This window comes from Scyliorhinus torazame, chromosome 1 (genome assembly GCF_047496885.1).
Source record: "Scyliorhinus torazame isolate Kashiwa2021f chromosome 1, sScyTor2.1, whole genome shotgun sequence".
In the NCBI taxonomy this organism is placed as follows: Eukaryota; Metazoa; Chordata; class Chondrichthyes; order Carcharhiniformes; family Scyliorhinidae; genus Scyliorhinus; species Scyliorhinus torazame.
In genome coordinates this window covers 201,308,531-201,330,507 of record NC_092707.1, presented here as the reverse complement: position 1 = coordinate 201,330,507, position 21,977 = coordinate 201,308,531, and the positions used below count along the sequence as shown (strand labels likewise).

Here is a 21,977-nt window from a genome sequence, read left to right as displayed (position 1 = left end):
TGTAAAGTATTTGGAACAGTTTGTGATTTCCATGCCAAAGCTGGTGCCCCATGCCTTTGGAAAGGGTGCAGGGGAGGGTTACTGAATTAAATTCTAGTATAAAGCTCCTAAGCTTTCAAAATAGATTGAGAGGTTTGAGACCGTATTTTAGAGAGACACAAGAGTTAACAGATCAGACTGATGTTTATAAAGTTGATAAAGGGGAATAGATTGTGTTTCAGTTGACAGTTTGCTCCAACTAAATAAGTTATGGAGGACCAGGCTAACAATTTGAGTCTTGTAAGACTAGGCCTGGGTTAGATGTCAGGAGGCTGTTCTTTTCCGAGAGAATAGTTAACCTCTGAACGGGCTGTCCGCTCATGCAGTGGATGTTGATTCTCTGAACTTCCTAAAGCAGCAGCTGGGTGGAACGGAGGTTTGCGCTGCTGCCTTGCTGCTCCGGGGACCCAGGTTTGGCTCCGGCCTCAGGTGGCTGTCTGTGTGGAGTCTGCACATTCTCCCCGTGTCTACGTGGGTTTCCTCCGGCTGCTCTGGTTTCCTCCCACGGCCCAGAGATGTGCAGGTCTGGCGGATTGGCTGTGCTGAATTGGCCCTTCGTGGCCAAAAGGTTAGGTGGAGTTACGGGGGGGGGTGGGCTTAAGTAGGGTGCTCTTTCCAAGGGCCGGTGTAGACCGATGGGCTGAATGGCCTCCTTCTACACTGTAAATGTTATGATTCTATTGGTGGAAGATAACACTTACTTTTGGAAGGCATCAAACAGCCTGGTTTATGCCACCAGGTGTCAGTATTATCACAGATTTGATATCACTGTTCACTGTGTTTTCATTTCAATGGCTCAAAATGTAACCACAGCATCAAAATGTTAGGTTCACAAAGTGTAGTTTTCTGTTGCATCCATATTTGCAGCTGTTTTAGTCAACTGTGCTCACTCAAATGAAAGTATGATTTTCTGAATGAGCTTGAAAAGGGGGTAATTTATTACTTAGAATTTGATTACCATTTTATATTTTTAAAATCGCAAAGAATTTTGAGCAAGTTTTGCTCTAGATACCTTTTCCCAGGAGAGGGCCACCAAAAAGGTTGGGACTTGTGTCAAGAAAGTCGGCAAATTTCACCCCTTTTAACATTGCATAAATGTAGTGGAGTATTTAACCAATTGTGTTTCAATATTGAAAGTCGTGCATTGAAATGTAGACTGGTCCATACACAGAGTAAAGCAGGTTCTGCGTCTTCAGCTGGTGCAAATTTCATTGTGCAAATTTCATTGTGCACTGTTTATGATTTTAACAAGAGCTGGAATTCATGGTGGGGGATTTAGCTTGTGTGCACATTGCTCTACATGACCAACTTGCAATAATGTTGTTCTGAACTACTTATTGACACTTCATGTAGGTTCCGATACCACAGTCAAAATAGTATCGAGAGATGTTGACCTGGAACTTCAGCTCCCTTTTGGTTCACAGACCAGGATGTTCCTACAAGAAGCCCACCAGGCACGTGAAGGTAAGAACATGTTTGTTACTTTACATTTAAAATTGCTCAGAAATAAGTCTAAAGACCCCCAAATGTGTCAGTAGATTTGGGGCCAGCGGTGGAAGTAGGATCGGGACCAAATTTTGCCAAGTCATTAACCTGTTGGAACTAGCGCTGGAACTTCCTGGGCGGGAATGGGGGAGGCAGGCACTGATTACATGTGCACCATGAGAGGTCCAACATCATAAAAGGAGGAGAGCATAACCCACAGAGTCCTGTATAGTTCCAATTCTGATGCTCACAACGTACTGCAGACCTGAAAGGGGAAGACATGCTATACTTCCATTGTTGAAGGTAGGCCTTATTCATGTGCTCCAGGTTGATTTCATTGCCTTGAACGTTAATGAAAAGTTCCTGTTGCGCCGCTTCTCTAATATGTGGCAATTTATTTCTCATTTTAACCTTCAACCAGACCTGCCAGCTTTGTCCTCAAGTTTTCGGAAAAAGGGTAAAGTACAGTCAAGCATTAAATTACTTACTTGGAGGAGGGCTAACCTGAGCGAGCTGTAAGTGGATCTGGCCCAGATTGATTGGAATGAAAAGATCGATAGTCAAAGCAATTGAAAAATGGGAGGGCTGCAAAAGAGATGGTTCGGGTACAGAATGGACACATTCTTGTGAGAGGGTAAGAAAGGGCAACTCAGCTGGTGCTGCCTGAATAACTAAGATATAGAGGCTAAAATTAGACCGAAAAATTCGACTTACGACAAATGTAAGGTTCTCAGAATCAAGCTGAAGATAGAAAGTACAGAGGAGATATAAGAAAAATAATAAAAGAGGGGCAAAGAGAATGTAGAGGGGCAAAGACAATGTATGAGAATATATTAGTGGGTAACATAAAATGAAACCCCAAAGTCCTTTACGAAGAAACACACAGGGTAAACTTCCTCATCTTGTCCGCCACGGGAATCGTTGCAGCCAAGACGGAAAATTTGACGGACCGTTTAAAGGTCTGTTGACCTCGGGTGTGAATATTTGGAGTGGGCGCAACCGGAAAATCTCACCCCGAGTGAAAGGGTAGTCAGAGGAAGGGTGAGGATCTAAAAAGGAGATCTTGTGGAGGCAGAAGATATCATTGAATCCCGACAGTCAAGAAGGAGGCCATTCAGGGCAGCGAGGGCGCAGTGGGTAGCACTGCTGCCTCACGGCGCCGAGGTCCCAGGTTCGATTCTGGCTCTGGGTCACTGTCCATGTGGAGTTTGCAAATTGTCCCCATGTTTGCGTGGGTTTTGCCCCCACAACCCAAAGATGTGCAGGGTAGGTGGATTGGCCAAATGAAATTGCCCCTAAATTGGAAAAATGAATTGGGTACTCTAAATTTATATTTCTTTTAAAAAAGGAGGCCATTCGGCCCATCGAGTCTGCACCGATCCTCTGAAAGAGTACCCTACCCATGCCCTATCCCCTGCAACCCCATAACCCCATCACTGGACACTAAAGGGAAATTTAGCATGGCCAATCCACCTAACCTGCACATCTTTGGACCCTTGGAGGAAACCAGAACACCTGGAATTTATCCCACACAGACATGGGGAGAACGTGCAAACTCCACACAGACAGTCACCCGAGGCTGGAATTGAACCTGGGTCTCTGGTGGCTGAGGTCATAAATAAGTACTTGGGCAACATCCTCTTTAATGGGGAGCGATACAATGTTACAAAAAAAGGAAGTAGGAGAGAAATTGCTCGGGATAGAGATAGCTAAAGATGAACTTTGCAATATAAAAGTGGAAACTGGTGCCGATGAGGTGCATGCCAAGATGAGGAGGAGAAGAAGGGTGGAAACTATGGAGGCTGTTATCACAAGGTAGATATGGGAGAGGTGCCAGAGATTGAAGTTGTTGCACCTGTATTCAAGAGAGCGTTAAATCTGATATTGACTGGCCAATCAGGCTCATGCCAGTGTGATAAAGCTTTTAAAAATTATAAAACTGTGACAAAATTAGTTGACATTTAGTAAAAAGGGTCAGGTTAATAAATGAAAACCATTTGTTGAAGACAAATAGTGTGTGACTAACTCAAATGAGATCTTTAATGAATGCTGGAGAAGGTTGTTGAGGACTGTGGGGTTGATTTAAGGGGCAGCACAGTGGTTAGCACAGTTGCTTCACAGCTCTAGGGTCCCAGGTTCGATTCCCGGCTTGGATCACTGTCTGCGGAGTCTGCACGGTTCCCCTGTGTCTGCGTGGGTTTCCTCCGGGTGCTCCGGTTTCCTTCCACAGTCCAAAGATGTGCAAGGTTAGATGGATTGGCCATGCTAAATTGCCTTGTGTTAGGTGGGGTTACTGGGTTACGGCGATAGGGTGGAGGTGTCGGCTTAAGTGGGGTGCTCTTTTCAAGAGCCGGTGCAGACTCGATGGGCCGAATGGCCTCCTTCTGCACTGTAAATTCTATAATGTGGTGCTTTTAATAGCAGAATAACCAGGAACCAGAGTGCACAGATAGTTGGCAAAAGAGCCAGTGGCGGTACCAGGATCAAATTGTTACATAGCGAGTGGTTATGATTGTGAATACACTGTCTGACAGTGGTGGAAACCATTCATTTGGTAACTCGAGAGTTGGATATATCCTTCAGCAAGAAAAATGGAGAGCTCTGGGGAAGAGAAAGGAAGTAAATAAATAGGTAGCTATTGCAAAGGGCTGGCACATTGATAATGGACCGAATAGTCTCGTGCATCATTTTGTGGTTGCCCGGATCCCTGGAACCTTGCATCAATTCTCCCTGGCTCTATGAGAAATGAGCATTTTATGTTGTTTTTACATGAATAACCCTGGTTCACAAATAAGATGTCAACAATAGTGCTTGATGGGAAATAAGATGTCAAGTGAAGTTTTGTGTAAGCTGCAGTGCCAAAGTTGTTGTAACTGTGTACGTGACTGACCTTCGGGAATGAACATAACTTACAATAACAAGATGCAGGTGCAGATGGGGGCCTCATTCTCCATCATTTTAGCCGACGGTTCAAGGATGTACCAGGAGCTCTCAGAAATCACTGCTAGGCGAAGCAAGGCGGAAGCCAAAATGAACATAAGTCCAAATAAGGAATGACTGATGAGGAAACAGCAGGCAAGGCAGAGGGCGGGTTGTATTTCTCAGAGATTGTATATAAGAAATATTGCTGTATTGATTTGGTGTGTCTGCTAATGTTGACAGGCGGCACCCGTTCTTGCAAGATCGATTGAATAAAATACTTCTTCAGAATTTGGCTAAGTGTAAATTATTATCAAGTGAGCTGTGTTTCCCACAGCTCGAACCCATGATTACCCCTGATCGTCATCACCCCCGACCCAGCCCCCAACCTAAAGGGCTGTCTAAACTACCTCCAGATCTTGAATGTGGCCACCACCACCGCATTCACCGTATACTTCGCTGGAGCCATTGGAGCGGCGCCGTTGCCAGTGCTCGCAACCCTGACCCCTTGCAAGTGCCCGCCTCCATCCTTGCCCACAAAGCCCCTCCACCTCTGCTCCAACCCTGACATTTTTCTGCATTTGTCGCCCAATAATAATGCAACCAATTTTGGAGGACTCCACCCTTCACCCTCCCCACCAAGCTAGTGAAGTTAAACTTCCGAAGCCCTGCCCAATCTCTGGCCACCTGCACCCCCAAATACCTAAAATGAGACACCGTCAGGTGAAATGACAGCCCCCCCACCCCCACCCCAGTCCCTATTCCCAGAGGGGAGACCACAAAATATTTCCCTAAATTCAATTTATACTCTGAAAATGTCCGAGATCCCTGGAGCAATTCCATTATCCTCCCCACCGAAGAGCTCAGCTCTGAAATATACAACAGCAAATCGTCTGCATTTCAGAACACCCCACCCCCTCACTGTCCCCTTCCACAACCCCAGCTCCTCAGCGCAATAGCCAAGGGCTCTATAGCCAGTGCAAACAGAAGGGGGACATGGGACATCCCTGCCTTGTACCCCAATGCAATGCAAAATACCGTGAGTTCATACTATTTTTGCCCATGCTCGCCATTGGCTCCTTATATAGCAGCTGCACCCACGCCACAAACTTCGGCCCAATCCCAAATTTCACCAAGACCGCCATCAAATAAATCCACTCCACCTGATCAAACACTTCCACTGCATGCAGCGCCACCACCATCTCCATCTCCCTCCTCTCTCCCGAAGAAAGCACTACATTCGACAATGTCCTCACATTCAAGGACAACGGTCTTCCCTTTACAAACCCCATCTCATCCCCCTCAATCACCTTTTGGGAGGCACCCTTCCAACCCTAACACCAACACCTTTGTCAGTATCTCACGGCACTAAGGACCCGGGATCGATCCCGGCTCCAGATCGCTGTCTGTGGTTTGCACAATCTCCCTCTGTCTGTGTGGGACTCACCTCCACAACCTAAAGATGTTAAATACATTTAAAAAAACCTTTGTCAGTATCTTGGAATCCACATTCAGCAGAGATATGGGCTTATATGACCGACACTCAACAGGATCCTTATAATTCTTCAACAGCAGCGAGATGGAAGCCTGCCCCATTGTTTATCCCTGACCATCACGTCCTCAAACTTTCCCACCACCAATGGCGCCAGCGTATCCTTAAATCTTTCATAAAATTTGACTGGAAACCCATCAGGCCCTGCTGCATTCCCTGGCTGCATCCTCCCAAACTCCACCTTCACCTCCTCATCCCTCACAGGCCCCTTCAATCGTGCCCTCTCCGCCTCCCCCAACCTCAGACACTCCAGCCCATCCAGAAACTCCCTCATCTCCCACTCCTCCTCCGGACCTTAGATAACGCCTCAAACACTTTATTAATCTGTTACGGAAATTAAAAAATGAAAATCGCTTATTGTCACAAGTAGGCTTCAAATGAAGCTACTGTGAAAAGCCCCTAGTCGCCACATTCCGGCCCTTGTTCGGGGAGGCTGGTACGGGAATTGAACCCGCTCTGCTGGCCTTGGTCTGCTTTACAAGCCAGCTATTTAGCTCACTGTGTAGCCATCACCAACTCACTCGCCTTATCCCGCCCCCGAACTATCTCCCTTGCCATGGCTTCCCTTCAGAGCTGACCTGTCAGTATACACCCTGCCTTTGCCCCATATTCATAAACAGCTCCCCTCGCCCTTCTCAGCTGACACATCGCTTTCCCCGTGGACAATAGGTCAAACCTCACCTGCAACGTCTTCCTCCTTGCCAGGAGACCTGGGTCCGGGTCCCCCGCGCACCTCCCATCCACCTCCAAAATTTCTTCCATCAGTCAATGGCGCTCCTCCCTCTCCTCCCTATGCACCTTAGCCTTAAACAAGATCACCCCCCCCCCCCCCCCCACCACCGCCTTCAGAACTTCCCAGACCACAAACTGTGAGACCTCCCCCGTGGAATTAAACCCCACACACTCTGCAATCACCTTCCCTATGTTGTCACAGAAGCTCCAATCCGTCAGTCACCCCACATCCATTCTCCACCCCAGCCTCTGGGCTGCCCCTTCTCCATAACTACATCTATCAATGTGGAGCGTGATCCAAGATCACAATTGCCGAATACTCCGATCTCTTAACCCCAGCCTTTCCCATGACAAAAAAGTTAATCCTCGAAAACACCTTGTGCACTGGGGAGAAAAACTATTCCCGATATTTTAGGTGTATTATGGGCCAGGGTATAGAGAACACCAAAGTATATCATGGAGTTCACCTGACCCACAACTTTTAATAGATTTTGGTTATGGGGAGCACAAGGGCCTACTTTAGAGGTGTGATGCAACAGAGATCGAAAGTATTTTTACACAAAACAATGTTTATTCTATGAATCCAGTGAACATTTTAGAAACACACAGTGAACATCTTATCAACTACCAACACTGATACCCACCCCCCGCAAAAGATTCAGTACTGTATAGGTAACCCTTAGTAACTTTCCAAACAACATCCATAAGCCAAAGACCCTTTTTAACAAAGACAGTAGGTTTGCATTCCTTACAGAAACAGGTATTACTTTGAAATCATCAAGTGGTCTGGAGACATTCTTTAGCATGCAGAGAGAGACCAAAATACACCTCCTTGGTTTGAATGCAGCCATCCAACTGAAAACAAAACTAAAACAGAGCAAAAACAGCTTCCAGCTCAAAACGAAAGTAAAAAGCAGAGATAGAGCCCAACTCCACACACACACACACACACACACACACACACTGCATCACTGCAGCCACTTGAGAAGACAAAAATTTCTTAAAGTGACATTCCCATGACAGGTGTAAAAACTTCCATGGGTCCACCCCCGCATCTCCCTCATGAGCCCAGCCAACGCCCCCTCCCCTAGGTCAGTGAGCGCGACAGGGACCTGTCCACCTCGGTTCCAACACTATCAGCCCATGGGTATCCAGATCCAGGATGACACAAGCTGTCTTCACAAACCCTGTATCATCACAATTGGGGCTATTTACCAGCCCACGAACCTTCCCTCCAGCACATCCGGCAGTATCATGTACCTACACCCCCTCATCAGCCACCACCTTCTCCATCTGAAACCTCATCCTCTTGCCCACCAATATCACCACTCCCCGAGCCCTACTATCGAACCTTGAGTGAAACAACTGATTCACCCAACCCTTCCTAACCCTCACCTGATCCTTCACCCTCAAATAGCATCATCACATCAGCTTTTAAATTCTTCAAGTGCGCGAAAACCCTCGCTCTCTTCACCAGTCCTCCTAATCCCCTCACATTCCACATCACCATTCTGACTGGGCATCTCTCACCCCCCCCCAATTCCTAACACCATTATCCTGGGCCCTGCCCATCCGGCCAGGCCCGCCCCATCCTTTTGTTACTGTCGATTTTCCCCTCAGGCCCATGTTTCTCAGATTCCGCCTCCTCGACCTGTTCTCCAGGTCCTCCACCTTGGCTCTGAGCCCTTTTTTGGACTCTGCCACCCTCCGTAGCTCCTCACCCATCGAGGTGAACTGGTCGCTGAGCTGTGACAATATCTCCTCCACCCCCTTCGGCTTCTCTCCTTGCTCCTACACCTCGACCGATGTCTTGATCACTGCCACATTTCCGGGGCAATCTCCTCCTTCACCCTCTCTTTCATCGCAGTCATCATCTCACTCCGAAGCATCTCCTATGCTTGGCAAACAAGCTCTCAAACTCGACCGACATCACCTCTGTCAAAGTGTCCACCATGAGTGGAGCGGCCCCAACCATTGACCAAACCCCTGCCATCTATCTTCCTGCAGGACTCACAGCCTTACTCGATGGCGGACGTTCGCTCGCCCCCTTCTTTCTAGCACCCTTGTTCTGGGTCTTTGATTCATGGCTTCCTTATCACTTCCCACACAAACCCATTCACAAACTACCCTGAAACCGGGCATAAAAGTCCAAAAACCAGATACTCTAGTGGATGCCACCTAACGTGCGACCTCCACCTACATGTTGCAACCGGAAGTTCCCATAGCTTCACCAGGTTGACACCTCATTTTTATTCATGCTCCTGGGAAGCTCACCTGCTCTCTTCATTGAACCAGGGTTGATCCCCCAGTTTGATGATGATGGTAGAGTGGGGGATGTTCTGGGCCGTGAGGTTACAGATTGTACTTGAATATAGTTCTGTTGCTGCAGTTGGCCCACAGTGCCTCAGTTTTGAGTTGCTTATCTCTTTGACATCCATTCCACATGACATGGTAGGAGTGCCACACAAGACAATGATGGGCATCGCAGTGTAAAGGTGTGACTTCGTCTCGCTTAAGGACTGTGCAGTGGTCACTCCTACCAATGTTGTCATGGACAGATGCATATGCATCTGGTAGATTGATGAGGATGAGGTCAAGGAGGTTTTTCCCTCTTTTTGGTTCCCTCACCAATGTCGTAGACCCAGTGCAGCAACTGGGACCTTTAGGTCAGTAGTAGTATAATACCAAATTATTTTGTGGCTTAGCCCAGTAAAAAGACCATGGAAAATATTTCTGGATGAAGAACTACAGCAACGTTGTAGCCGTGGGTCTGCCGGAATTCTCTGTCTGTTTGCAGACGGCGGGATTCTCCGGTCCGGCTGGAAGCGGACCCCCGCCGTGGGTTTGCTTCAGTGGGAAACCCCATTGACAGTGGTGGGAACAGAGAATTTTTCCACCAGCGAGCGGCGCACTGCCTCGCGCTGCTGAGAAACACATGACTGGGAGGCCGGAGAATCCACCTGTAATAAAAGGTCCTAAAGTAATTCGTAGGAGCTTTATCAAGCAAAACTTGTCAACCAGCTACACGAGAATATACTAGGACATGTGACCCAAAACTTAGGCAAAGAGCCTTAAAGGAGGCGAGGGAGATGGTGAATTCTGGAGTTGAGGGTCTGCATCTGGGTTCACCAGTGATGGAATGTTGAAAATCAATAATCCGCAAGATCATTTAGATGCCTCAGTTTGTCGTGAGACACCTGATATGCAAATTAAAATCAGCTGGTTCCATTATTATCTGTCTAATGCGAGCCAGAGATTCACTTGCAATTGCTTCTCTTACTCCTGCACTGTCACCTCTGGTGTCCCTCCTGTTGTTGTCCCTTGATGATATAATTCAAAAGAACAGTGCGGTTTTCCCAAGTACACTGACCACACCCTGCTCTAACCCACTGCCAACTCCCTCCACTGCTAAACATCAGACTGCTTATCTGACATCCAGTGCTGGATGCGCAGAAATTTCCTCCAGTTAAATATTGGGGAGACTTCAGCCATTGTCTTTGGTCTTCGCTCCAAACTCCATTCCTTAACTCCTGACTCCATCCTTCTTCCTGGCAACAATCTACGAATAAGACTGTCTGTTCACAATCTCGGTGTCACATTTGACCCTGAGATGAGCTTCTGGCCCAGGTTGCATGTTCACTTGGACCAACTACTTCCATCTCTGTTGCTTTGCTCATCTTTTCCTCTATCTCCGCTCATCTGCTACTGAAGCCCACATTTGTGCCTTTGTTTCCTCCAGACTTAACTATTCCAACCTACTTTTGGCCTTCCTAATTCTACCCTCCATAAACTTGAAGTTGCTCAAAATCTGCTGTCCGTGTTCGAAGTCGCACCAAGTACAATTCACCCATCACCCTGCCATGTTTTATTTTGTAATGCTCTCGTTGTTTCATTATGTTAAAGGCACTACATAAATTCCAGTTGTTTGTTGCTGCTGTGGTCACTGACCTACATTGATTTGTGGTCAAGCAACGCGTGATTTTAAAATTCTTTGGCTTATTTTCAAGTCCTTTAGCCTCACCCCTCTCTATCTCTGCAATCTCCTCGAGCATCACAACTCTCTAAGATTTCTGCGTTCTTCTCATTTTTATCACTTCACTATTGGTGGTTGTGCCTCCTGTTGCATTGACCCTGAGCGCTGAAACTCCCTACACCTCACGTTTCACCTTTAAGACACTCTTGAAAACTGACCTCTTTGAGTAAACTTTTGGCCACCTGACCTAATATCATCTTGTGTGGCTGTGTCATATTTTGTTTTTAATGCTCCTATGAGCCACCAAGGATGTTTTATTACATGAAAGGTGTGACATAAGTATAAGTTATTGTTGCTTTAGAACAATTAATAGACTGTGTTATCGTCTGGTGTGATAGTAGTAGTGTTGTGATTTGTAACCAAGTCAGGTTTAAGAAAAGTATGGACGGAATTCTCTCCCCCCAAAACGTCGGGTGGGAGAATCGCCCGGTTGCCGCGCGAGTCCCGCCCCAACGCCCGCACACGATTCTCCCACCTCCCCCAAACCGGCGCGGCGAGAATCATGGCTGGCCACTGGGAGAATCGCCGCTTGCCGTTGGTAACGGACGAGCGGCGATTCTCCAGCCCGGATGGGCCGAGCGGCCTGCCCAACATGACAGGTTCCCGCCGGCGCCGTCCACACCTAGTCGCTGCCGGTGGGAACAGCGCAGGCACGCTGGGGGGGGGGGGGGGGGTGGGGAAGGGGGGGTTCCTGCACCAGGGAGGGGAGGGGTGGTGGTTCCTACACCGGGGGGTCCTCAAAAGGGGTCTGGCCCGCGATCGGTGCCCACCGGCCGGCCGGCCTCTCTGAAGGTGGACCTCCTTTACTCCGCTGCCCTGCAAGCTCCATCCGACATCTTTTTGCGGGAAGGACGGCAACTGCGCATGTGCGGATGACGTCATTTATGCGGCGCCGGTCGCGTCATTTACGCGGTGCCGCTTTTACACGGCGCCAAGGCCCGGCGTGCGTAAATGACGCAGCGCCGCTCCTAGCCCCCCGGCGGCGGGAGAATAGGGGGCTGGGAGCGCCCTCCGACGCCGGAGTGAAACACTCCGGTTTTCACTCCGGCATCGGGATTTAGTCTCCCGATGGGAGAATTGCGCCCAATATCTCTTTATGTTCTTTCATCACCAGCAGTCTGAGTGCTGATCCAAATACGTTTGAGCGAACTTCTCTTGTGCATTCCCTGTGGAATTTCTCACCAGAGGCATACAGCCATTTCAAACCACGAAAGCATGACTCGCTGTGAATGTTGCAATTAATCTGATTTATTAATGTTAGCTGATGCAACCAATGCCTGAGTGTGTTTCAATGTGCTACTTATCAAGGTAAACCATTGCATCACACCAGCAACATTATAGAAAGCAGAAAACTAAAGTTTTGAGATGAAAGGTGCTAAGGCCTGGTCTGCCTTTGGTAAGCATTGCCAGGCTGCATGAATGAGAGAGCAGTGTGTGAAACAATCAAAACCTGTAACATTGCATTCTCTAATATGCTATTCATCTTGTATTTTTACTTTCTTTATTTCCCTGATTGTATCAAATTTCGTATTAGTTTCATGTGTGATTCTGGCGCATGTGCCTTCTTCAAAATGACATCCCGCGCATTCAGTGCAAATGCCATTTTTATACCAGAATAACATCCATAGCTCTGAAACTATGGAGCCAAACTTTGCAGCAAATGTGACATGTGAACGAATAATTTTTTTCACATTTGACTCTTGTCATTGCATACTAAGTATTACCCATATCTTACCTATTTTTTTCCTCTCTGCTGGAAAGTACTTTATTTTGTTTCCATCTGAATGTTTGTGACTTAATAATTCGAGCAATATTTATCTCTCAAGCAGTTTGGTTGTTTCCATCTACACTGTGCAAATACTAATAGTTCAGCCCTCCACCCATGTAAGTGTTATTTTGGGTGTGTTGGCAAATTAAATGTTCTTTCAAAATGACTCAGTACAATTTTGTGGAATCATCTTTTGAACATTCGCCAACTATGCTCCCATGCTTCGTTACGCACCACGACAGGTTGGCTAATGTAGGTTCAAGGTATAATTCTTCCAGTCCATAGTCACCACTGTTACGACACCCTGGGCTAGGGCACAGTAAATTCCAGCCCCATTTGACCCGGAGTTGCAACACAATTGAAATTAACGATTGATTCTTGGGACAGCACGGTGTGGCGCAGTGGTTAGCACTGCTGCCTCACGGCACTGAGGACCAGCCTTCGATCCCGGCCCAGCTCACTGTCCATGTGGAGTTTGCACATTCTCCCCGTGTCTGCGTGGGTCTCGCCCACACAACCCAAAAAGATGTGCAGGGTAGGTGAATTGGCCACGCTAAATTGCCCCTTAATTGGAAAAAAAGAATTGTGTACTCTAAATTTATTAAAAATAAACAACTGATTCTTAGTAAATACCCAACGTCTTTGGTGTCCGGCTGCCCAATAACTAATCACCAGGTTTGTAAATTTAAACAATTATTTTTTATTAATAACAATTAAATATGCAGCAAATTCAACTGGTTAAATGTTGTCTAGTTTCTGACCTACACCCCCCCCCCCCCCCCAAACTCACCTCACCCTCTTCACACACACAAAACAGACAAACACAGAGGGGAAGAGGGATGTAAAGAAAAATAATATAAAAACGAGTAAAGTCTCTTTTCAGATGGATTGTCTTCAGTGCACCTTTCTTCAGTAGAGACCTTCAGTTTGTGGTTTTTGCTTTCAGCATGTAATGGTTTTCACTAGAGATTCATCCAAGTCTCAAACTTCTCTGCAGGTTCAGAAATCAGCAGGTAGACAACATTTCTGGTGAAAGAGATAGAACAGCTCACGGCTTCTTCTCTCAGTGTCTGGGACCTGACTGTCTCTTGCTGGGTTCTCTGAAAACCATCCCACTCGGGAAGGACCCAATCATTGCCTGTTGCCGGGCAGAGTCCGGCCTTTGGCCAATTCATTGGCCACCAGCAAGCCAGATCTCTCTGGTGCCAGAAAGTCTGAGCTCTGCTGTTCAAATGCTAAACCTTCAATAGCACAGTGTACTATTTTGCCACTTTGAGTTACTCACTTCCTCTGCTCGACTTCAAGGTACATGTCCATGGATCAAAATGATGACGACAAAGTAAAAGAAATGAGGGAATCAACAGGAAGGGCCCTTACTCCATAAACCTCTTTTGCTCAGACCTAGCTGATTAGAGGTCCCTTCTTCTGAGAATTCTTGCTGTGGGGGCTCTCATATTAAACTGACGCTGGCACAGCATTCCAAGAGATTGGTGGCACCATATCATCATGATACTTAGCAAAGTTTACTTATTGATAAATGGACCAAAAGGCCCCAGGTTCAATTTCTAAATGGACCAAAAGGCCCCAGGTTCAGTTTCTGAATTGTGGTCAGCCTCAGAGTCACATTCCAATTCTATAGATAGCCCTGTTGCCTTAGCCATTCTTGATCACCACTGATGCAAGTGTGAAGATTAAGGTGAACACGATTGGATTTTATTGCCTGGCCTACTGGCTAGACTTGGGTGTGCAGCAAGGTTCCTGGTAAAATACTTGAGGGCTTTCAGCGCAGGAGGAACTGCAGCCCACCAAAAATTGTCGCCTTCAAAAATTAGAAAATATATTTATGCAAAACAGCACCAAAAATCAGTCAATTACCCAGAAGCCCCCCTCCCTCCTCTCTCATTCTGATATTCAGGACAGAAAATTGGTTTAAAATGTTCATGGTGAAGTGTATCAGTCATGTTATTAGATGCATTGCAACTGCAACAACGCTGGTTTGACACCATCCAGGACAAAGCAATCCGTTTTATGGCACACCATTCATAACATTAAACATACATTCCCTCTGTTATACCCTCGGTCCAACTGAAACCTATGGCATTGGGGATATGCTCTTCCCGAAAGGAAGGATGCGCTCCCTCGCTGAGGGGACAAGGCAGCTGACGAGTTTCCGGTATAAAATCAGCCGGCTGGGGAATGGCCGGGTCTTACCCGGATGTGTATTATCATTGCATGTTGTGTCGCTACAGCTCTGAAAATACATCTTTTGATTTCACTCAACTCGGTGTAGACTCCCTCTTCTTGCTGACACAAAACTGGCGATAAGTAGCAAAACCCGTCCACTGTAGAAGCTGAGGCCTTCCAGCTCAGCCACCTCCTGGGATTCGAGTTGCAGGTTGGGGCCCGCATTTCCACGCCATGCTGTTGTTCGGCCGACCGAATTCTTTCGATGCCAGGATCTAGAACTAGTCCCAGTTTACAGAGTGTATGCGCTACTTTTTTTGAACCAACAATATCACTGAGGATGAGCGCAGGACAGTAATCTTACTGACCACTTGATGGGCCCAGACTTATAAGGTTATCAGTAGCCTTGCATATCCAGCAGCACAGGACACCCGTGCTTTTTTTTTTTCCTTTTCTGATTTACCAAGCCAGGGCTCAGAGTGTGGGTCAGGGGCGAACCCCTAATCCAGCTCCTTGCCTGCTCCAAAAAACTAATTCAAATTGAATCAAATTTATGGTCCCCACAAGAGAGACATACCAGATCTGAACCCAAAGGCTCAATCTACAGACGCTTAATCTTAGCCAAAAGGCCGAGAAGCGATAGGACACCCGTGCTTTTGACTAGCTTGTTGAACTCATCGGTTAGCATTTTAGCCCTTCACCATTTGTGATTGTTCAGAGATATTGTTTCAATATGGCAGAGCGAGCCCTGGGTTGAATCCGTGACCGAGTTCATGACCCAACTGCGCAGGCTCGCTAAATTTTGTGAGTACGGGAACTCTTTCTAAAGGCAGCATGGTAGCACAGTGGGTAGCACTGTGGCTTCACAGCGCCAGGGTCCCAGGTTCGATTCCCGGCTGGATCACTGTCTGTGCGGAGTCTGCATGTTCTCCCTGTGTCTGCGTGGGTTTCCTCCGGGTGCTCCGGTTTCCTCCCACTAGTCCTGAAAGACGTGCTGTTGGGTAATTTGGACATTCTGAATCCTCCCTCTGTGTACGCGAACAGGTGCCGGAATGTGGCAACTAGGGGCTTTTCATAGTAACTTCATTACAGTATTAGAACATAGAACATAGAACAGTACAGGCCCTTCAGCCGACGATATTGTGCCGACCATTTATCCTAATCTAAGATCAACCTAACCTACACCCCTTCAATTTACTGGTGTCCATGTGCCCGTCTAAGAGTCGCTTAAATGTCCCTAATGACTCTGACTCCACCACCTCTGCTGGCAGTGCATTCCACGCACCCACCACTCTGTGTAAAGAACCTGCCTCTGACATCTCCCCTATACCTTCATTCAATCACCTAAAAATTATGTCCCCTCGTGACAGCCATTTCTGCCCTGGGGAAAAGTCCCTGGCTATCCACTCTACCCATGCCTCTCATCACCTAGTACACCTCTATCAAGTCACCTCTCTTCCTTCTTCGTTCCAGTGAGAAAAGCCTGAGGTCTCTCGACCTTTCCTCCAGTCCAGGCAGCATCCTGGTAAATCTCCTCTGCACCCTCTCCAAAGTATCCACATCCTTCCTATAATGAGGCGACCAGAACTGGACACAATATTCCAAGTGAGGCCTAACCAGGGTTTTATAAATCTGCAACAAAACCTTGCGGCTCTTAAACTCAATCCTCCTGTAAATGAAAGCCAACACACCAGACGCCTTCTTAACAACCCTATCAACCTGGGTGGCAACTTTGAGGGATCTCTGTCCGTGGACCCCAAGATCCATGTTTTAATGTAAGCCTACTTGTGACAATAACGATTATTATTATTAGATATTGTGAGATTGTTTCTGATGCACGATCAATGACCACTAAAGCGAGGTTGTAGTCCAACTGAAGGCTTTAATAAACTAGATGTTTCCCCCAGCAGCTCAGGTACAGAAAGAAGGCTGCTGGGGTGGCACGTGCACTTATACCCCGCCTTGCAGGGCGGAGCTACCATACAGCTTGACCAATAGGAAACATACAATATTTACCAATGGTGTTCCAGCATTACCAGGTACCGTAATACCTCTACACAGACTACCACAGTTTTGTCTGAAGCATCCCTGATGTAGAGATGCAGCAGAGACTCCTGGACGAGCCCTCGTTGAACCTCTAGCGGGCACTGCAAATTTCCATCTCTCGAGAGAGCATGGAACGTGGCGTTCAGGAAATTCAGGGTATGGAGGTGAAAGTCCTGGGACATGGCTCATCCTGGGGTGCCCCCCCATCCAGTTGGATAGGCAGCGAGGCCCCGACCTACGGTTACTCGGCTGTCCTTGATAGCGGGAGCCCTCCCTGGACTCCGTCAAAGGCAATGCACCTCCGTGCCTGGGCGTGTTGCCATCGGCACCGGAGTAACTGCCGACCGTGTGATCCCAGCGCTTTAGGCACCCCGGTCAGGGTCGGCGTCTGTCCAATAGGGCCTTTCACTTGATGCTCCTGAGGAAGAGGAGGCCAATTTGCAATTACATTGCCTAGCGGCGTCCCGAGTGGCCCCTATTCATGTACAGGTAAACGGCCACAGGCTGTGCATGGAACTGGATATTGGGGCAGGGGATATCCGTCGTGGTCCAGAGCATGTTCGACCAGATCTGACGGGATGTCTGGTGTTGACTTAGGCAAACACATTGTCTCGTTGAGCTACGTACACGGGGAAGCAGCAGCAGATTGTGGGGATAGTGTTGACCCCTGTTGTTCATGGTTGTCAATTGACACAACTCCTTTTGATAGTGGTTCATGGCGATGGCCCCAGTCTCCTGGGGTGTGACTGGTTGCACCATCTTTATTTAGACTGGCCCCATATTTTACAAGTGAGAGTTGGTGGTTTGTGTGAGGTGCTCAGAACAGTCCCGGAGGTTTTCCAGCCTGTGCTGCGGATTGTCTGAGGCCTCGTGGCCAAGATACGATCCAGCTGGACCAGAGGCTTAGCCACGCTTTTTACAGGCACAGTCCATTCCATTTGCCTTGGTGGACAAGATGGGCACTGAGCCCGAACGTTTGGAGTATCTGGACATCATTTGGCCTGTACGTTTTGTTGATTGGGCGGCTCCAGTGGTCCCAGTCCTGAAACTGGACGGATTGGTCCACCTCTGCAGTGACTACAAGCTAACGGTCAATGCTGCCTCGAGGTTGGACCACTATCCCATGCACCACATAGAGGACCTATATGCAGAGCTGGCGGGTGCTCCTTCACCAAGTTCGATGTGAACAATGCTTATTTGCAGCTGGTACTTGACCGGTCTTCCCGCCAATATTTGACGATCAAGACGCTGCGAGACCACACTATCTGATTTGGAACTAAATTGCTTTTTGTGCTTGTCACTGTCACTGGGTCAAAATTGTGGAGCTTCTTTTTCATCACCACTGCAGGTACATTACTTACATCAGAGCTGTTCAGGAATGTGGCTCTCCCACCACCCTCAAAGACAATTAGGGACAGAAAATAAACCCCATTCAGTGAAAAGAACACTTGTTTTTTCTAGTTTGATATGAAGCACAGAAACCAATTGCACATGTGCATGATGCAGAAACTGGAGAATCACAACTACAAGCTTCTTAACCATAAACACTCAGCTATACACCCACTGACATTTTTGAAAGAGACATTTGTGAATATTAGGTGTAATTCACATGTGGAAATATCACTTAATTGTAAAGAAATGGGGCGTCATTCTCCGACCCCCCAGCGGGTCGGAGAATGGCCGTTGGCCGCCGTGAATCCCGCCCCCGCCGGTTGCCGAAGTCTCCGGTACCGGACATTCGGCGGGGGCGGGAATCGGGCCGCGCTGGTTGGCGGGCCCCCCCGCTGGATTCTCCGGCCCGGATGGGCCGAAGTCCCGCCGAGAAATTGCCTGTCCCGCCGGCGTAAATTAGAGTACCTATTTACTGGAGGGACAAGGCGGCATGGGCGGGCTCCGGGGTCCTGGGGGGGGCGCGGGGCGATCAGGCCCCGGGGGGTGCCCCCACGGTGGCCTGGCCCGCGATCGGGGCCCACCGATCCGCGGGCGGGCCTGTGCCGTGGGGGCACTCTTTCCCTTCCGCCTCCGCCACGGTCTCCACCATGGCGGAGGCGGAAGAGACTCTCCCCACTGCGCATGCGCGGGAAACTGTCAGCGGCCGCTAACGCTCCCGCGCATGCGCCGCCCCGACATGTCATTTCCGCGCCAGCTGGAGGGGCAACAAAGGCCGTTTCCGCCAGCTGGCGGGGCGGAAATCCCTCCGGCGTCGGCCTAGCCCCTCAATGTTGGGGCTCGGCCCCCAAAGATGCGGAGCATTCCGCACCTTTGGGGCGGCGCAATGCCCGTCTGATTGGCGCCGTTTTGGGCGCCAGTCGGCGGACATCGTGCCGTTTGGGGAGAATTTCGCCCAAGGTCTGCACAATTATACAATACTATTGGTTAACATCTGGTGCTGAAAGCATTATTTTAGTTTGTCCTGTTGGAAATATAATTATATACTCTTAGCAAATATTTTAACAGCTCAACATGGTGTCCGAGATAGCCTTGCTTTCCTTATTGCTACTGAAAATATAATGGGCGGAATTCTCCGATTGCCAATGGCGAAATGCGATTGGGTGGAGAATAGGTTCTGACGCCAAAATCGCAGCGGGTGCCGATTTGACAGTAAATCGTGATTCTCCGTCACCTTGACAGCGTGCTGGAACACTTATACAGTGGACACTGTTTGCATATCATTAGCAGGCCTGACCCGGTATTCTCCCCGCTCTCCGCCTCCAATGGGCTGAGTTCCCGACGGCTTGGTTCACTTGTGCTTATAAAAATCATGAAACCGGCGTGGTGGCAGCTGGGGGAGAGCGAGTGACACGGAAAGTGTCCAACATCGTCATAGTTTGCTGACATTAGTGCCGCTGGCTGGAGGGCTTCTGCCAGGGCCGGGGGGAGGGGTGAGAGTGGGGGGGTGGGGACAGGGGGTGGACAGGTGTTGGGCTGTGGGGTCGGGATGGACGGGCAGAGAACACCATTGCCGCAGCGGCAAGGCGGCCATGCAGATTTGCACGCTGCTAACAGCCCACTGTGAACTTAGGGTCACGGGTTGTAAACCCTCCTGGGTGTCTTCTTGCCCCAGCCAACCCATCAGCTGTATGGGCACGCTCCAGCACAACCAGTGCATCTTGTTGGCTGGGATGAGTGTGTGTGGGGATTGTAATGTGTATATACGGCTGCAGCTTGTCAACCACCCAAGTGTCAATCAGGGACCTGGCTAATCTGCACCGTTTTCCATTAGAATCGATTGTGTTCCACATGGCGCCGGTGCGAGCTCCTTAACAGTAGCGGAATTGGTAAGGTGTGGTGCCAGTTTTGCTGTTGTAAAAGTCCACGAATTCTGCGTTGGCGTCAACACTTAGGACTCGATTCTCCGATTCTCCGGCTATGTCTGCAGGATCCATCTGGTCTTAATACCAAAAAGTCGGCACCGCCCCGCACCGATCCTCCACTTGGTCGGGGGCTAGCAGCCGTGCCGCGTACCTGTGGATACAGCCGCAGAATGGGCGGGTCCGTGGCTGCGCATGTCACGACGGCAGCCGCGCTGTGCAACATGGCGCAGGCCACACGTGGACCTGGCCTGCCAAAATCTAACCCCCGTAACCCCCTCGCCACCCCGGACCACGTGATCCCCCCCCCCCACCCCCGACTGTGGCGGCGCTGGACACAGTCCGCAGCCGCCACGTGAGGTTCCCGAAGGTTGTGAGGACACGTGCCCCATGCCGCTGTGGACTCGGCCCATCGGGGGCAGAGCATCGTGGGAGGGCCTCAGGTGATGTCCTCACCGGCGGTGTGCGGCTACTCCTTGAGTACAGTATTTTTGAGGGGGCGCAGCATCGGGGAAACGGCACCGCCCCCGATTCCAGCATAAAAATGCAATCGCTGGCCGATCGCCGAACTTGATTTTGGTGTCGCGATCAGAGGATCCAGCCCTTGGTCTCAGAAATGGAGAATCCTGTCCAATGCATCTAATGTTAATGGATAAATCACTTGGACCAGATGGACTACACCCCAGGGTTCTAAAAGAGATAGCTGAGGAGATTGTAGAGGCATTGGTGATGATCATTCAGGAATCACTGGAGGCAGGAAGAGTCCCAGAGGACATGAAAATGGCTAAAGTAACACCACTGTTTAAGAAGTAAGGGAGGCAGAAGGCGGGAAATTATAGGCCCGTTAGCCTGACTTCGGTCATTGGTAAGATTTTAGAGTCCATTATTAAAGATGAGATCGCGGAGTACTTGGAAGTGCATGATAAAATAGCACAGCTTCATCAAGGGGAGGTCATGCCTGACAAATCTGTTAGATTTCTTTGAGGAAGGAACAAGGAAGTTCGACAAAGAGAACCAGTGGATATGATTTATTTAGATTTCCAGAAGGCCTTTGACAAGGTGCCGCATAGGAGACTGTTGAAGAAGTTAAAAGCCCATGGTGTTCAGGGTAAGATCCTGGCATGGATAGAGGATTGGCTGACTGGCAGACGGCAGAGAGTGGGGATAAAGGGGTCTTTTTCAGGATGACAGCCGGTGACTAGTGGTGTACCTCGGGTTGGTACTGGGGCCACAACTTTTCACAATATACATTAATGATCTGGAAGAAGGAACTGAAGAGACGGTTGCTAAGTTTGCAGATGATACAAAGATCTGTAGAGGGGCAGGTAGCATTGAGGAAGCAGGCGGGCTTCAGAAGGACTTAGACAGGCTAGGAGAGTGGGCAAAGAAGTGGCAGATGGAATACAATGTGGAAAAGTGTGAGGTTATGCACTTTGGAAGGCGAAATGGAGGCATAGACTAAATGGGAGGATGCTTAGGAATCAGAAGCACAAAAGGACTTGGGAATCCTTGTTCATGATTCTCTTAAGGTTAACGTGCAGGTTCAGTCGGCAGTAAGGAAGGCAAATGCAATGTTAGCATTCTAGAGGGCTAGAATACAAGACCAGGAATGTACTTCTTCTGAGGCTATATAAGGCTCTGGTCAGACCCTATTTGGAGTATTGTGAGCAGTTATGCACCCTGTATCTAAGGAAGAATGTGCTGGCCTTGGAAAGGGGTCCAGAGGAGGTTCACTAGAATGATCCCTGGAATGAAGAGCTTGTCGTATGAGGAACAGTTGAGGACTCTGGGTCTGTACTCGTTGGAGTTTAGAAGGATGGGGGGGGATCTTATTGAACTTACAGGATACTGTGTGGCCTGAATAGAGTGCACATGGAGAGAATGTTTCCACTTGTAGGAAAAACTAGA

The 21,977-nt window shown here is 48.6% G+C and overlaps 1 protein-coding gene across 2 annotated transcripts in view; it reads left to right on the top strand.

Moving 5' to 3' along the window:
• inpp5b (inositol polyphosphate-5-phosphatase B) overlaps positions 1 to 21,977 on the top strand; it is a 280,167-nt gene that overhangs the window by 21,969 nt on the left and 236,221 nt on the right. For both annotated transcript variants that reach the window (XM_072501900.1, XM_072501893.1), the window contains exon 4: positions 1,393 to 1,503. In XM_072501900.1, coding sequence (XP_072358001.1) covers positions 1,393 to 1,503 — 111 coding nt within the window. The remainder of the gene's footprint in view (positions 1 to 1,392; positions 1,504 to 21,977) is intronic.